The 13,879-nt window shown below is 34.4% G+C and overlaps 1 protein-coding gene across 3 annotated transcripts; it reads right to left on the reverse strand.

Moving 5' to 3' along the window:
- Nucleotides 1-788: 788 nt before the first annotated feature.
- Nucleotides 789-6,948, reverse strand: LOC111784445 (uncharacterized). Of its 3 annotated transcripts, none has more exons than XM_087129375.1 (10): nucleotides 6,804-6,948; nucleotides 6,292-6,461; nucleotides 4,718-4,827; nucleotides 3,354-3,422; nucleotides 3,107-3,222; nucleotides 2,946-3,000; nucleotides 2,494-2,614; nucleotides 2,128-2,175; nucleotides 1,807-1,901; nucleotides 789-1,231 (listed from the first exon to the last, which is right to left on the reverse strand). In XM_087129375.1, the coding sequence occupies exons 2-10, from the start codon at nucleotides 6,377-6,379 to the stop codon at nucleotides 1,130-1,132; spliced, it is 804 nt and encodes a 267-aa protein (XP_086985501.1). In that variant the 5' UTR covers nucleotides 6,380-6,461; nucleotides 6,804-6,948; the 3' UTR covers nucleotides 789-1,129. The 3 variants fall into 3 exon arrangements, with proteins under 3 accessions (XP_086985501.1, XP_086985503.1, XP_086985502.1); XM_087129377.1 differs by lacking the exon at nucleotides 6,804-6,948 and adding an exon at nucleotides 6,017-6,114 and having other exon boundaries at nucleotides 6,292-6,797; XM_087129376.1 differs by lacking the exon at nucleotides 6,804-6,948 and adding an exon at nucleotides 6,017-6,117 and having other exon boundaries at nucleotides 6,292-6,797.
- Between the last annotated feature and the right edge of the window lie 6,931 nt (nucleotides 6,949-13,879).

A 13,879-nucleotide genomic window follows, 5' to 3' on the forward strand; every position in this document is an offset into this window, starting at 1 on the left:
TGAAAAATTATTTTATTAACAAATAAAAATATTTAATTACACAAGCTTTAAAACACAATACTCAATAGCTTATACTTTTGTATCTTACTTCTATACTTTGTATTTTCCTTTTCGTTAATGGTAAACAATGTTTTGATTGTTATAAAAACAATTTTCTTATTCTAATCTAACATAAACAAAATGTTTCATACACAAATTCACAAAACTTCCACCATAAAATTGAGGGGGAGAGCAAAGTACCAAAAAAAAGTAACACAATACTCTAAACACAGGTTTTTGATTCCTAGGCTTCCCATTCTACACTTCAAATATGTTTTTCTAGATCTCAAATCTCTCCAAACAAACCTAGTAGGGTTCTAATTCCAATGGTTTTATTTATCTTAAACAAGAGCCAAACACAGCTAAGTCTGGCACCATCTATTTTCATTCATCCTCCCTAACCAAGGTAGATCTAATTCGAAAATAATATATGCATTGCATTCATTTTTAATTAACCTTTCATCATATAATACCAACACATACATTTTGCCCAAGCTTAGTATAGAGATATAGAACCAAACATGAGAGCGAGATTGATAAAAGTATAATGCAAGTTCCAACTTTTTCCCTTTCTCTCAACATTTGAAAGTTGTCAGACCACGCAAAGTAATCCAAGAATGGCACATTCTTCCTCATGCATTAAATTTCATAGGTTAGATCCCAAAACAAACAAAAAATCATTATGGTGTTTCACATTCACAAGTCATGAGAGGAAGTCTTGTATGCAGAGTGAGAAATTAAAAAAAAAAAAAAAAAAAAAAAAAAGCTCATCCATCAAACTTAATTGCAAACAAGTCTCAACCTCAAATTCCTAGAAGAAACAAAGACAAAAAAAAAAAAAAAAAAAAAAAAAAACCACATAAAGGTGGAGGGAAGAAAGGAAGTGGGAATGGATTGATACACTACTAGCCAAAGGAGCAAAAGGGCAAGCCACTTGAAAATGGGACGAGCAGAATAATCATGTACAAAAAAAAAAAAAAAAAAAAAAACACTAACTAGTTAAAAGCTATGGAAGCGATACCGTAGAGTAACTTCCTTTCCCACGAGAAGTTTCCATTAGAAAATGAGATGTCTGGTCCGCAAACAAACACTACTGATTGAGAAGGCCGTATGAGGGTAGTTCTTCTAGTCTTGAAATGTCCTCGGCTAGGAGCTCTTTTTCTAGTTGTCGTCGTGTTGCTTTCATTACCGTCTATAAAGAGAGTAACAAAAAAAAACTTTTAGGACATATATAATAAACTTGAACCATTTAAGGTAGCTTCCGTTAGAAATCACAACTCTCCACAATGGTATGATATTGTTCACTTTGAGCATAAGCTCTCGTGACTTTGTTTTGGGCTTCCCCAAAAGACCTCATAACAATGGAGATGTATTCCTTACTTATGAACCCATGATCATTCCCTAAATTAGCCAACGTGGGACTCCCTCCCAACAATCCTCAACAACTTCATCATCCCAGATGCTGAAATTTCAAATTAAACATCTAATTTCTATGCTTCTCGGGCCATAACATAGGGAAAGGAAACACCCATGAATGTGCTTTCACTTCTCAAAAAGAAGGTGTCAAGGATCAAGATTCCGGAGTGGCACAAGTTGAATGTATCACAAGTCAGTTTGGTTTGATTTGATTTGAAGAAATGTAACCTAAAGTTTGAGAGGATATTTATCGAATATAATACGTAAAACCGGGAACAACGCATATATCGATCAGCAGGCAAAGAATAAATTTGACAATTTCAAGGAAAATTCAAGTTCAGAACTACATACATTGAAGTCCATATATGATGCACGCATGGCAAGCCATTCATGATCCATTAGTTTGAACGTGATACAATAGAGTATGTCAAATGCCGAATCATTTTCTGTCAGGAAAAAAGAAATACCTGGATTAGTTGATTTAAAAAAGAGATGCTTGTTTCGCATGGATAATTATCCATCAATATATTATGAAATCATCTAAGAAGATATCGCATAATCAATAGCTACACATATTCGTGACATTGAGAAACTACGAGCAGTAAAAGCATTTCACTCGGCAAATATGGCTTTCACTTCGTGCAAATACTCAACAAATTGGTTGCAAATTACCTGCAAGAAACTTCAAGAAAGTTGCTCCCACAAGCGTCCGTGGCTTGACTGCAAATATAATTTCATGCCATTAGTTCGTGAGAAAGGAAAAAAAAAAACCATTGGTCACGGCATCAGAAATATCACGAAATACTGTAAAGCATGCATTTGCCTCCCTCCACACCCAAAAAAAAAAAAAAAAAAAAAAAAAAAAAAAAAAAAAAAAGAACACGCGAGCGCACATACAAACACAGTGAATCAAATTTGGTACATTCTAAGCTGCACAAAAGTTAATTTGACGTCAAAGAGGCAGTTTTCGAATTAAATGTGGCAACTATCCATTAAATTTCCATTGAATATATTGATTCATAGAGAGAGCAAGCAAACCTGCTTCAAGATCAAGCATTTGAATAAGCATAAATGTGATGTTCACCCCAGCTACAGCAAATGGGTATTCCCATAGAGACCGATCTCCCTCCTGCTTTCGAAGAAGATCCTGGAATGACTTCTGTAATGCATTCCAAAAACTTTAGGGTTAAAAGACGATAACCGTAAGCGCATATGGATGGTTGAAGCTGAAACTGTACCACAGTAACATTCTTTACTTTTTAGTTTGTTTGTTTGTTTGCTTGCTTGATTCTTCTTCTTCTTGTTTTCTTTTTTTTTTTTTTTTTGGTAAAATATTCACATGCATGTACTCATCAGTAAATGTCTAGGTTTGTCTGTGAAAATCAGTATATCCAATTTTCATTTAATAACTTTAGGTTCCTTTTATCCAAAAGCAAACTAAGTCAAAACTCCAAGGAGTTAAAAAAGCAAGGTGTCAAAAAGTTGCATACCGGAAAATTTCTGGAAAAGAATAACAAGTTCTCCAATGAAATAAAACCACCACCCCTAGAGATAAAACACAATAAATAAGAATTAACACAGGAATAACTGCAACAAGAAAACATAAGAGCTATTCATGTCAAGTATGAGCTACAACGTAATTCTTAGTTACCTAAAATCTGTCGATGGATCCTTTCCTTGCCAGCCCATTTCCTTCCACTGCTCAGATATCAAACCACGAAGTTCTTCCTCCGGGAAGGCCACATTCCATAGAGCCCTTAGAGCCTCCTATCAAGAGTTCAAATCTTCATAAAGGAGAAAAACTAAACAATAATCATCTCAGGTTCTCCCTCCACCAGACACGCAGAATCTCTATATTTTACATCGTACAGGAAAAAAACGTTGCGCAGAAAACAAACCTGGTGCTCAAGGATTGAACTATCATAAGCAATATCTATGCGGTTCTGCAGTCTCAGCAAGCATTCCTCCTAATAAAAGAACCAACATGTGCTGTGATTTTGAGATACTGATTCTATCTTAAAACAGTTAACAAAAGTAGTTTGTGTATTGTTCCTCTAGAGATATGAAAACTACAAAGGAATGCTGCAGGAGTGTCAAAGACCAATCAAAGAACTATATTCAAAGTTAAATTAAACCAATAAAATCAATTATCAGAGTGCACTGCACATAAATTGTTTGCACCTCAAGGATTTACTTTTGAATGCGCGAAAATTATTTGGAAGGAGAAAAATTAAGTTTAAACAGGTGTAGATGAAGGCAATGAACACTTTGTATGAAATGAAATTTCAGAACTTGTTTGTGTGTATTCCAACTATGAACAAGCAAAATTTACTTAGTCATGTGAAAGAAATTTTATTGCCCTCTTCTATAAATATGGGTATTGGAACTTGGCTATTCGACATCCATTAAGTATGAAACTATTAAGAACATAGTAGAAAACCCTAGCACTCTTAAACTGCATATCCATCCGGCTTTGTCTCAACCATGTCTACTAAAATGCAACAATAAAGCACTCTTAAAATTACTGGATGAGAGAGTATAGAGGATGCTTTAGAAAAATGGAATCCTCGTGACTAGTAAACGAATTAAAAAAGAAAAAAGGGAACACAAGTGGACCAACAAAGACTTAATGCCATTTTCAGTGCTCTCTCACTAAAAGAATTCAAATTGAATAGCTTACTACAGCAAGGAGACTTGGGATATTTTACACATCATTCATGAAAGATAAGTACACATTGTAAAGCTAGACTTACACTAGACTGAAACTACAATTCAATTCAAATAAGCATAAGCCCACAAGCTCTAAAAGTTATAATCAGATCTCCATCCTCATCATGGCAGACAATGAAAGAATAACCCATTACCTTAAACACAGCTTTGAGAGACACCGAAGCTCTTTTGTTAAATCACATACCACTCACAAGAGAATATGCAGCAGCACAAAGAACAAGAGCATAAAGGACTATCATTTGAATTCTTAACAGTGGATGACAATTATGAGAATATGTTTTTTTTAAAAAGAAGACGCCCAAAAGACAAAGAAACGAGATAATCCTTTTCTTTTCTTTCTACAATACACATTGCTACAGCTCCCTTCACAGTCCATCTAAGTGGTGTAAGCTTAAGAAAAAAGCAAACAGCAAAATAAACCACTAGCTGTCCAGCCTCCAAACACATCGTCAAATCAAAATAATAGTTAAAATAAGACTCCTTCCCATTCAACGAAAATGGAAGTTAACAGTCACCAAATGCATAAAGTTACCTGTGCAGAGGTCAAGTCAAATGATGAGCGCGCATCACTTTCTCTTCTCTGTGCACAAACACAAGAAAGACCCCGGCCAAGCCATGCAGCTGATCCTGCCACAACCTCAGCTGAAATAAAACAAAAGCAGATCAATAACGAAAATTCAAGTTTTCAACTATCAATTACAAAGTCCTCTAATCCTGTAGACAGCTATATAAATGTATATGTTAAAAAACAAAACACGCCCAACAGTTCATGTATATGCTATTAAACTTAATTTCCTTGCTAGTTGCTATCCAACTTATTCATGGTTTCCCGAGCTTGAATATATGGTAAAGGTATGTCTTTCAGAAGTCCCACGAAAAGCCATAATTTATGAAAGGGAAACCAGTACAAGTTTCTGATAACTGAATAAGAGGGTTCTAAAATGGCAGAGATATTAGATATTAGATAATGCTAAGGAAAATGTCACTCTAACACAGCAAAACAAATTTGAAAATGGAAATAAGAGAAAAGTACAGAACATTGTCCTACTAACACAGGATAAGGTGGAGCCATGGAGGGAGCTGTTTATGCAAGAAATAGCACAAGTTTGAAAAACAATTCACAGCACATTACACATATTGAGAGCACTAATGCTACAAAGTCGATTTGATCATTACAATTCGTTTTTCCTAACTCATGATTTGAACTTGAAATATAGTTACTTGCGAATAATCTATATTTGGGTCAGTCAAGTAAAAAACAGGGGTAAGTACTGAGTAAAAATGAGGAGAGATCTTGCGTCATTCCAAAACACTGATTGTAATTGCAGACTATTTCTCCACGAGCAAAAACAAGAATTAATGGCACAGTAAAAAAAATAATAATAATAAATAGTATATTTTCTGTATAGAACAGGATTAGAATATGCAGTAGAGATAACGCCATCAACGAAGAAAAATACAAACGCCACAAAAGGTGTTTAAGTTATGTCAAGCAACTAAGGCAGGCTTGCGTCCTGCCATCACGTACATCCAACAATCAACGGTACATAGGAGAAAATAATAATCTAATCAGAAAAAAAACGTGGTTAATTAATGAGTTTCATGACTTCTGCCGGAAAGATCTATATCTTCCCCAAATTTCAATGGACAACGTACAATGCAATAAATTTTTTGAAAAACTGGAAAATGAATCCGAAACTAATCTGAATATCAAAATCACGAACTTCCGGTACTTGATTCACAAATATAACATAAACAATGAAGGAACAGTCGATGAGGAGCTGGAAAAATTAAAAAATAAAAATAAAAAAATCCCGCTGAGTAGACCCACCAATACAGATTTGAATCTCAGCAAGCATGAAGCCAGTAAGAGCCTCAGTATAAGCAGAGCTTAGCGCACATCACTCAACTTCAAGTCACAGATCTAAACTTCTAAACCAAAAAGTAAACCGTAAATTAAGAATAAGATAAAGAAAAGAAAGCAAAAGGAAGAGAAAGAGAGAGAGAACTTTTCAGCGAAAGAAAAGCGAAGACGAAAAATTCTAATTTTAATGTAAAGAAGAAGTAGTGGGAGACAGAGATGCCGAAATTCAAGATAATATTCACCTGAAGACGAATGGCAAGTATTTCCTCGCTCCAGTCCTTGAGAAATCCTCCTCACAGCAACAAACGATCCACCACCTCTATCGTCCATCTCGCCGTTCTCTACGTCAGACCGTCATATCCCTCACCAGCACCACAGCAGGTTCCCACTCCTTATCCTTACAACAAAACCTCTGACATTGAAATTCATCCAACACAAACAAGAATCACAAGAGCAATTAGAATAACAACGTTAGACGAAGCTAAATCCAGAATCGCAGAAATCCAGCAGAAAAAAAGAAACCAGACTCAATCCAGACACTTCAGAGCAGAGAAAATGCAGAGGGAAAGAAAGAACTGATAAGGATCCGAAACCAGTACATGAGCAGAGCAGAATTACGGCAACCAGAAACAACAGACGATACAATCGAAGGAGGTAAAACGGCGGCAAGAATGGGGGATAGATGATATCAAGGTAAGAAAAAACGACAAAAAAGAGAGGAATGAAATAGGATGAAAGGAGAAGGAATTTGAACCTGGAAATCGGCTAGGTTAGGAGCAAGATCTGAGAGCGAGAGTCCATGGAAGTTGGTTCAGAGGTCGTGTTGTTCTGTGAATGTATATGGATTTGCAATTGTATTATCTTCTTCGTCAGTGTTTCAAAGAGCGTTTTTTTTTTTTTTTTTTTTTTTTTTTTTTTTTTTTTTTTTTTTGGAGGGGTGGGAAGAATATTTTAAAACGGGAAGGAACCCATCTTGGACGAAAATAGTTAATATTTGTAAGACTTAAGTAGTTATAGTCATTTTAGTCTTTTAAGTTCAAACGTGTAATATAACTCTTAAAACATCATTAAAATCATAAATTTCATGATAAAGTCATGGTCTCACGAACATAATTCAGAAATAAAATTAAAAACAATAATGAAAATTAATTTAAGTCTAAACAATTAAACATGTTGTTAGTTTATGCACGTGTTGATTATGATGGGTTCAGGGGCACATTGTTCTTACCTAAAAAATAATGTACCACATGTTCTGAGTATTTTGAATAATACTCAATAAGTGACTCCACTAATAAGGAAGGTGGAAATTGCATCTAGAAACCTATCATTAAAATATCCAGGGATAGTCTCCAGTCTGGACTAAATTGGATGTGCAGTGCTTCCCTATACACAATCCACATGTGCGAAGGTGAATCCCCACGCAGTTTGCACTCCCCTTGACCCATCATAATTGAGCTAGTTGTCTGTAGTGACGTCCGGAGGTCAGTAGACCCCTGAGTGTTATGCACGACATGATCACTATCATCATCGGAACGTACGCGTCCGTACTCATCATCATAAAAGGGAAAGTATCCCGATGCTTATGTACATACAAAAATGCTTATGACATTCACAACATGCTTCTCAATTTAATATAGAAAATAACATCATATTAAGGAAATAATATTATCTACTTCATCATATCATCATAACACATCGTAATCATCACAAAACATCATCAAACATCATCATATAACTCATATACGTCATCATACACCATACATCATAGTCATACATCGTAATCATAAAGCATAAGGGACACGTGTCGGTGCCACTAGGCATGCATCAAACAATTGCCTAGTCTATCCTAAAGTAAGGGTTTAGGGTTTACCCGATGTTTCCCTACTTTCGAATTCGCTAAGCTTTCATTCCTCGAAGCTTCTTCAAGTGTCGTTGGAGGTCGTTTTCTATTAAGTCGCTCATCACCTTCAGTAGTATTTTACAATTCTAACATAATTCAATTTAAATCTGTGAAATAAGACATTATAATGACCTTAATAACATATTAATATTCATTAAGAAGGCATTTCAAGTATATCACATTCACAAATGCAATTTCAAGTGTACAAAATATACAAAATATAAAATATATTAGTTGATTAGCATACGAACCTAAAATATATCAGATATCATGTAGATATACCAATGTGGGCAAAAGTAGATAGTTGGACAAAATAGGATGCTAAAAACTATATCCCGGACGGGGAAGCATCTATTTTTTGGTCCATCAAGGAGAAGTTCGGGATGAAACCAAAGTAGATGACAAAGCGGTGCCTCTAGTGTATGATGGCTTGTGTTGTGCTGTCATTTCAGATCCGGACCAATTTCAACACGGGTGAAATTATTTATTTCTTTCAATGTTAATTTTGACATACGTCCTTTTTAAGGGGCCTACAGCTATTAATTATGTGGCATAGGGGTTACATCCCCTATAATGAAGATAATGTCTTTTTTGGGCTTTCCCTTTTGGGTTTACCCTCAAAGTTTTTTTAAAAATTGATGCTAGGGAGAGATTTCCACACCCTTACAAAGGTTATTTCGTTTTTCTCCCCAACCAATGTGAGATCTCACAAGTCACCCCCCTTTAGGGCCCAACGTCCTTGTTGATACTCGTTCCTTTCTCCAATTGATGTGAGACCTCCACCAAATCCACCCCCTTCAGGCCCAGTGTCCTTGCTGGCATACTGCCTCGTGTATAACCTCTAGTATAGGCCTTGAAAAGTTGCACGATTTTATTTTAAAAAAATATCTAATTTGGTCAATTATTCTCAAAGTTATTGCCTCTCGAACATTAAATTTCAATCATTTTGCCTCTCGAGAGCATTGAGATTGCATTCGCATGCACTCGCTTGTATGATCTAATATACGCACCCGAGTGGGCAATTATATTTTTGTCCTATCCCCTCCATACAATTTCATTTTAGCTAAATAAACACTTGTTCTCCTACTATTTTCATGCTCTTTACAACTATGTTTATAAATTGACCAAAATATTATAAGTTTAAAATTTAAGTTTAATTGAGCCAATTGAATGATTTTTTTTTTTGCTCATGTAACTTTCCCGAGGCCTACAAAGTCACGACTGCTTATGAACGTGGATAAATATCATATGGTTGTGGAAGTTCATGATTCCTAGCACTTCTACCTCCTCTCTAAATCTTTTTTCTAGCTTAAACTAGCATAGAAAGGGCCAAAAACTGCCCCAAATAGGAAGGATATTCCTACAATGTAGGAACAAAGAAAGAGACGGACAGACCTCCCGAGACTCCGCCCAAGTATGGACCTCCATCTTAGCGACCCACAAAGAGCTTAAACGAAGTAGAACAAGCCATAGAAGTGTTATGACAACAACAACCTTTTTGAAAGGAGTATATTAGACTCACAAATCACTCTTACTAAGAAAGAAAGACATCAAACCAAGCAACTTTGGTCCCACGCACACCGTCCAACAATACGAGCAAATAAAATGATCTAATTCATGAGCAACTTGCATTCGAAGAACAAAAACATGGGCCCAATAGAACTAGAAGCTCTAAAGAACATAATGAATAAGTTATAATCGATTAACATATTAAAAACCCTAGCTAACCATCTTCTTATATGGGTAGTAACCTTTTTGGAAATACACAAACAATCAACATACAAGAATGTGCTTGAAATAAGAGGTAAATAAAGATATTAGACCAAAAGAGTAACCAATGGGAACTATGTGAATGTTAAAAGCTCATCAGAATGGCCAAGTGTCATAGAACCCAAAATATCTAAATCACTCAAATTGAAGCTAAAACAAAAAAAAAAATTTATGGTCGAAAAAATTGAACCAAGAATATTATGATGACGTGGCATTTGAGTTAGTATTTTAAGCCAATCAAATTATGACACATGGAGGTTTGAAAAAATTAAGAGTGGGAGGGGTTTTGCTTGTTTTTAAAATTTAAAAAAAAAAAAAAAACTAATTATATATATTAATATATTAGAATTAGAATATTTGAATTTAAAATTAAAGAAATCACTCCATATGGCAGGTTATGATTGGTAATTATTAAAAAAAATAATTATTATAATAAAAGAAATCTTTCAAAATACTATATTGTTATTATTATTATTATTTAAAGAAAGAAACAGCCCGAGTCATTATTATCAAGGAAAGAAATTTATTTCTTTTACTGTTGGCCATTATTACTATTATTATTTTAAATCAAAAAGAAAATTTCAAATTTCGCCATGATTTTTATTTGCGGTCCCACATATATTTTTTTTGAACCCTCTTAAGTTTCTAACTTTTATTTTTTCATTTTATTTTTTAGAATTTTCTATTGTATTATGAATATATTATTATGAGTATTCAAATTATAAATCTATTTCTCAGCGTTATGGTTTGTTCTTCGAAATTTCAATATTTATAACAGATTTATTCTGAGAGCCGTGGAAAGGATTGAACTTTCTTTTGAACTAGTAAGAAAAACAGTGTAGCGTTTTGTTATGATATGTGAAAAAAGTCGGTTTTTATTCAAATTCTCAAGAAGCGCTTGGAGAGTGGAGTATGTCGAGTTTGATTGAACCACTATAAAAACTGTGACGTTATATTCTCTAACTCTTTTCAATAGTGAAATTACTCTTGTGATTTATTGTTTTGAATAGAATGGTAATTTTTATTTGACGTAACTGTTTATTTAAAATACTATTCATCCTGCTCTAAGGTTGTCATATCGATCCAACATAGACAACAATTGAAAACGACACAAAACTCCTTATGTGAAGGAAAAAGAGCGTTGGTCCACAATATCTAGGATTTATGTTGTAATTAATTATTTGATTTTAATAATAATTTTGATAAGTTGTTTTTGCAATTTGTCCAATCAAAATATTAATTATTATACAATGTTCAACACCAAATTTAAATATAAATAGCAACAAATCTAAAGAATTCATATAAAAATAGAAAATTTAAAATTAATTAATTAATTAATTATCTTGGTTGTGTCCTACGTCATTCTTACCCATCACATGCAATAAAAGCTTAGGGATTACCATTATTAAAATTAATAAGTTTTTTTAAAAAATATTATGTTTGTAATTATCTTTTATATAATGTTTTATCGTAATTCATCCGTGAATATCTTAATCAATTCAAAATCTTCTATAAAATACTTAAAATTAGAAAAAATACATAACATTACAAAAGAATATATATAAAAATAATTTTTTTTTATAATAAAAAGACTCACATTTTATTTTATTTTGTCTCAAAGTGATGCAAATTTTAATGAGTCCTCACATTTGGGAGGAGAACCAAACATTTGTTATCAGAGTGTGGAAACTTCTTCCTAACAGACGTGTTATAAAAATCTTGAGAACAAATCCGAAAGTGAAAGCCTAAAGAGGATAATATCGGCTAGTGATGGGCTTGGGCTTAGGCTTAGGCCGTTACAAATGGTATCAGAGCAAGACATCAGGCGATGTGCCAGTGAAGAGGTTGTTCCCCGAAGGGGGTAGACACAAGTTGGTGTGCTAGTAAGGATGCTCGGCCCCGAAGGAGGGTGGATTTGGTAGGGGTCCTACATTGATTGGAGAAAGGAACGAGTGTCAACGAGGACGCCTGAAAGGAGATGGACTGTGAGATCTCATATTGGTTGGAGAGGAGAATGAAACATCCTTTGTAAGGGTGTGTTAGCCTATTCCTAACCGTTCTGAAGGAGGTGGATTGTGAGATTCCACATCGGTTGGGGAGGAGAACGAAACACCCTTTATAAGGGCGTGAAAACCTCTCCCTAGCAGACGTGTTTTAATATTTGAGTTCACTTTTTTCGTTTTCGGTTACTAATCTTTTGAAAAGTTCCAATTTTATATTATATAAATTGAATTTTTTAAATCAAGATTTTGTTTTAAATCAAGATTTTGTTTACGTTGATGGAATGATGGGTACCTGCAATGGTTAAGTTTTTATTTCAATAATTTTTCTCATAAATTCACTTAATTTTCGAGCAATAAAAGTAATAGAAAAAAAATAGGGTCTCAAACGATTCGATTCTCTACTTATTACTTTACTACTATTATGACGGTATATACTTGCACCACCACTTGTGATACTTTTGTGCAATTTTTATGTACATTTTCACAAGCTATTAGGTACGTGTATTTCTCTTATATTAGACCATTGTTTGACGGTAATTGGCTCCAATTTTGATATTAACCCTAATAAGATTTGAATTAGGACCAACTAGATTTGCACCGAATGAGCAAAAAATAAAAGCGAATTAGGACCAACTAGATTTGCACCGAATGAGCAAAAAATAAAAGCAGACATAACATGTATGACTATGTAACTACGAATTGAATTTCCTTGAGCAGTACTTGTAGGGATCACTAGGATACGTTAACATGCAAACATGATCGATTTCATACAACTAAAAATGCATGTTTAGAGCATGCAAATATAGCTTAACTATCAACAAAACCACCAATATATTCAAATAGTTCAAGTTTTCTAAACCCTTCCCCTGTTTTCTAAACATGTTATGCATGGTTGGTTTTTTTTTTAACTTCCCCTCCTCATGGAAGTAGCAAGTTGCTCCATATTATCTTCTCCTTTTCCTTCTTTATAATAGCTCACTCCAAATCATGAGTCGGATAGTTGTGTTCATAATCTTTCATAATCTTTCCACTGTTAAGATGCATAAGCAATAACTCTCCCCTTTTGTACAAGTACGCAACCCAACCCATTTTAAGAAGCATCATTGTAAATTACCCGATTGTCAGTTCCTTCAGGTACAGTAAGTACTGGTGTCATCGCCAATCTTTCCTTAAGTTCTTGAAAACTTCTTTCACAATCTCGACTCCATTCCAATGTCTTTCCTTTTCTAATTAATTGAGTCATTGGCGTCACAATTTTCACTGGGTCTTTAATAAATGGCCTATAATATCCTGCTAAACTGAGGAAACTTCTCACCTCTGTTGTTGATCAAGCCCAACCTATAACTCCGTCCACATTTGTTGGGTCCACAACAATGTTGGAAATGACCCACGACCCGAGATATGTCAAAACAAATAAAAACAAATAGAGGAGTAAAGAGAACAATTTGAAGAGAGAGATTTTTGAAACAAGGAACCTTAAAACACTTTAACTTTTCAATTCTCTTGTTGTGAAAAAACATACCTCTCATATTTATGGGAGAGAAAACACTAATTTGTTTCCTAAACTTTCTCCTCAAATTAAGAACCATTAATAATCTTCTTAATTAAATCATAAAACTTGGTCCACAACCACAAAATTTGGTCCACGGCAACTACTAATAATTCTCCTATAATTGTCCATAAGTGAGTAACTTATTCTACGTCTACTAACAACTCTCCTAAATTTACTCCATAAGTTAGACTTATTCTACTAAGTCAAGTGTATAAGCTCACAATCTCCTTCCTAAACTTGACTTTGTTAAAGATTCTTCACTTCCAGCAATTCCTGCATCTCTGCAAACTTAACCCTTGCTAGGGTCTTGGTTAGAATATATACACGTTGTTCTCTAGTGCATATGAAGTCCACAATGATTTGTCTCTTCTCAACCACTTATGGATGAAGTGGAAGCAAGTGTCAATGTGTTTGCTGCATCCGTGAAATACCAGATTCTTCATCAGTGCAATTACAGATTTTTTGTCTACGTAGAGAGTTACCAACTTTAGTTCACTTCTAGTCACTTTACTCAACAAATTTCTCAGCCACAATGCTTGGCACGGCGCCGCAGTTTTTGCCATGAATTCGACCTCACAGGAAGATAGTACCGCAGTTCGCTTCTT

Source organism: Cucurbita pepo, chromosome 12, assembly GCF_057944985.1.
Source record: "Cucurbita pepo subsp. pepo isolate OVF chromosome 12, ASM5794498v1, whole genome shotgun sequence".
Classification (NCBI taxonomy): Eukaryota; Viridiplantae; Streptophyta; class Magnoliopsida; order Cucurbitales; family Cucurbitaceae; genus Cucurbita; species Cucurbita pepo.

Excerpts from the sequence above, each read along its gene's own strand:
- LOC111784445 (XM_087129375.1), bottom strand. The coding sequence starts at position 6,379 with ATGGACGATAGAGGTGGTGGATCGTTTGTTGCTGTGAGGAGGATTTCT. Across the intron at positions 3,001-3,106 it reads GATCCATCGACAGATTTTAG|GGGTGGTGGTTTTATTTCAT; the intron begins GTAACTAAGAAT and ends TTTTATCTCTAG. Across the intron at positions 1,902-2,127 it reads TTTCTTGAAGTTTCTTGCAG|AAAATGATTCGGCATTTGAC; the intron begins GTAATTTGCAAC and ends TTTTCCTGACAG.